This window comes from Littorina saxatilis, linkage group LG17 (assembly GCF_037325665.1).
Source record: "Littorina saxatilis isolate snail1 linkage group LG17, US_GU_Lsax_2.0, whole genome shotgun sequence".
Classification (NCBI taxonomy): domain Eukaryota; kingdom Metazoa; phylum Mollusca; class Gastropoda; order Littorinimorpha; family Littorinidae; genus Littorina; species Littorina saxatilis.
In genome coordinates this window covers 45,308,884-45,311,745 of record NC_090261.1, presented here as the reverse complement: position 1 = coordinate 45,311,745, position 2,862 = coordinate 45,308,884, and the positions used below count along the sequence as shown (strand labels likewise).

The 2,862-nt window shown below is 42.6% G+C and overlaps 1 protein-coding gene across 1 annotated transcript in view; it reads right to left on the bottom strand.

Moving 5' to 3' along the window:
• Positions 1 to 2,671: 2,671 nt before the first annotated feature.
• Positions 2,672 to 2,862, bottom strand: part of LOC138953296 (gephyrin-like) — a 19,685-nt gene continuing 19,494 nt past the window's right edge. The window contains exon 12 of the mRNA XM_070325095.1: positions 2,672 to 2,755. Coding sequence (XP_070181196.1) covers positions 2,672 to 2,755 — 84 coding nt within the window. The remainder of the gene's footprint in view (positions 2,756 to 2,862) is intronic.

Here is a 2,862-nt window from a genome sequence, read left to right as displayed (position 1 = left end):
CTCGCTATAGGTGACAAGCGATTTTCTCCCGCTGTTTCCGATGGTTTGATGTCTTTGACCGGAGATTTTACTGACACCTATGCCGAGGACGGGGAGGGGGCTAGGTGGGTGTAGGCTAAGATCGAGGAGGAACAGAAGAGAGGGAAAGAGAGGAGGTGTGTGAGACAGACACGCACAAAATGCAAAGAGAACGAAGAGTCGCTTATGTGAACAGGGTCGGGTCGGGTTGAGATGGGAGTATGATTGGTGAAAGGGGGGGGGGGGGGGGGGGGATGGAGAAAGATAAGGGGGAAGGAACAGAGATTATCTGTTACACAACATTTAAGGATCTGTTATCATCAATTCTGTGTCCTACATACTTGAAAAACCCTCATCAGTTCTTACCCGTTCCAATACAAAACACGAGGCAGTGTGTAATTCGTCATGAAATGTATGGCTCTTCGAACACTTATCGATAATCTGATTTTTTCGGTCTTACATTGAATCTTTGTATGACATCGCCTGTGTGACAAATAAAACGCCTCAAGGGATCTTAATTAAATTAATTAATTAATTAGATTGGTACCCTGATTGAAAAGTAATACGCTTGGCAATTTCAGGACGAGCACTCGATTCTTCATCACAATCACATAGGACTCCCAATGTTTGAAAAGCATATTCATGTATACCCAATACTAAAACCTCACCCGATCTTCGACGCAGAACTGAACTGGGTCCGCTGGGACGACATATGACTGAAGGTTACGCAAGTAAGTACAGTTACAAAAAAAAAAACATGTTAAACATGGGGGGGAGAGAAGTGATGAACCATTAACCTTGACGGAGTGAACATTTCTTGCACACAGGTGGCTCTGATTCTCTACTTCAGGCACGTGATTCTAATCACACGTTCCTCGTGTTTTGAAAAAAAAAAAAAAAAAATGTAAAGGCCTAGCCAGATCTGAGATGATAAGCCGAACTGTTTTCACGGTAAGGAGATGGTAGAGTGGACAAAAGATCAGGGTTAGAGATGGGTAAGAGGAGAACGTATCATCGTATGTATGAAACCGTGAGTGTCATGTTGAGATCGACCAGTGGTTTCCCCAAAGAAGGCGGAGAAGTAAGCTTACACTTTACTAATTGGTCCAGCAGTCCAGGTGACCATTCTGGAAAACAATCTTCCGGCTAAGTGAAAGTATTATTGCGAAAAAAATAATACGGCGACAACAAAACAGACCTAGTCTTCGATCAGAATAGGCTTATAGTTACTTCATGTTGTCAGTTCTTTTGGGAAGTGGTGGGGTGGGATTGGGGTGTAGGTATTTCGAGGTGCTGTTTGGGGGGTGGGGAGGGGGTTGACAGGCTGGTCACAGAGCAATTAAACCATGAACGTCCGAATAATAATGTTTACATGAAGCTCTCGCAAATCATATCCACTAAAAATGTCATTAAAACATAATGAGAGGATATTGTGTTTCTTTTTTACATGAACGACTTGTCGCCGCTTTCTGACAAGACAGAAACACCCACATGCCTACCATAGCTGCAAGTAGAACGATAATGGAAAAAATGTGACAGAATAAATGAAAGAACAAGACACAATCAAATCCTAGAAGATGTCAAATCAAATCAAAAGTCAAAGAAAAGCAGGCATTGAACGAAATCGGTCACCTTTTAGCGACATCATTCAGTCTTTACATGTAAAATCTTCTGTTAGTTCAATAAACTCATTACAGACCAAAACAAAACATTGAAGGAATAAAAGAGAAACGTTCTTATGGCACCGCAGAGCGGTTTCAGCGGATCTTTTCTCGGTCTGTTAGGAAACTTGAAACTGAAATGACTTTCTCAGCTTTGGTTTTACACGGGTAAAACTTGAGTTAAATTAATGGGCTTTGAATGTGGAAGAAATGACGGTTCAACGAACGTAGCTGTACTCTGACGGCGGATTCCTGTTTCCCGTTACCTTCAGACCACAGCTTCAACGGCCTCGGTGCAGCAACGGCGGCAAGCGTCATTTGAAACTTTTCACGCTCGGAGGAGCGTTTATGAGCTTTATCAATTTCAATTGTGTCTCTTCTTGTTTTCAATCAATTTTTTTTCTTCTTGACTCTGTGTGTTTGGGTGTGGGGGGGGGGGTTAGCTTGAAGGCTTAAAATGAATAAACGAGATTCTAAAGATATAAAATGTCTATGCAGGGATGGAACACAACATATAACCAAATGTCAAATGTGTGTATCTGTTGGCGTTGTCATTCGTGAACGGTTATGCGTTCACAGCAAGTATTAGGCTCCAAATAATTAGTTCTACAAAGGACCACTTGCTTTGTCAATTTAAAAAAAACAAAATCTTTAGGATTTTATTGCTGCGAGGTGCTGTAATTCTAATCCCCAAGCGGGCTATGATAGTGTCAGATCTTGGGCGATTTCAAGCAGTTTGTTGACGGTAGGAACAGTGACCGGTCATTTCCGTTTTCCATACGTGAATAAAAGATGCCCGCTTGCCGTAAACTCTGTTCCAATTTTATCAGACAGAACTCATTAGATATGTTCGTGAACAGATACTGTGCTGTGATACCGAGATTTGCACCATAAAACTAAAACCAGAAGCGTTCACTGAGTATAGAGTTGTGGGGGTGCGAAGAGACAGAAGCAGTGTTCATAAACCGCAGTACAAGAGGGTGCGTTGTCTCTCAGCCACGCTTCCGGTCGGCAACACCTCCAGGGCTGCTGGCTGTGAGTTTTACAGTCTCCTTCATCTTCTCTCCTGCCCACTTCTGCCATTCATTCACAACCACTATTAGTATTTGTCTTTCATGTTCGTCAAGAGAGAGAGAGAGAGAGAGAGAGAGAGAGAGAGAGAGAGAGAGAGAGAGAGAGAGAG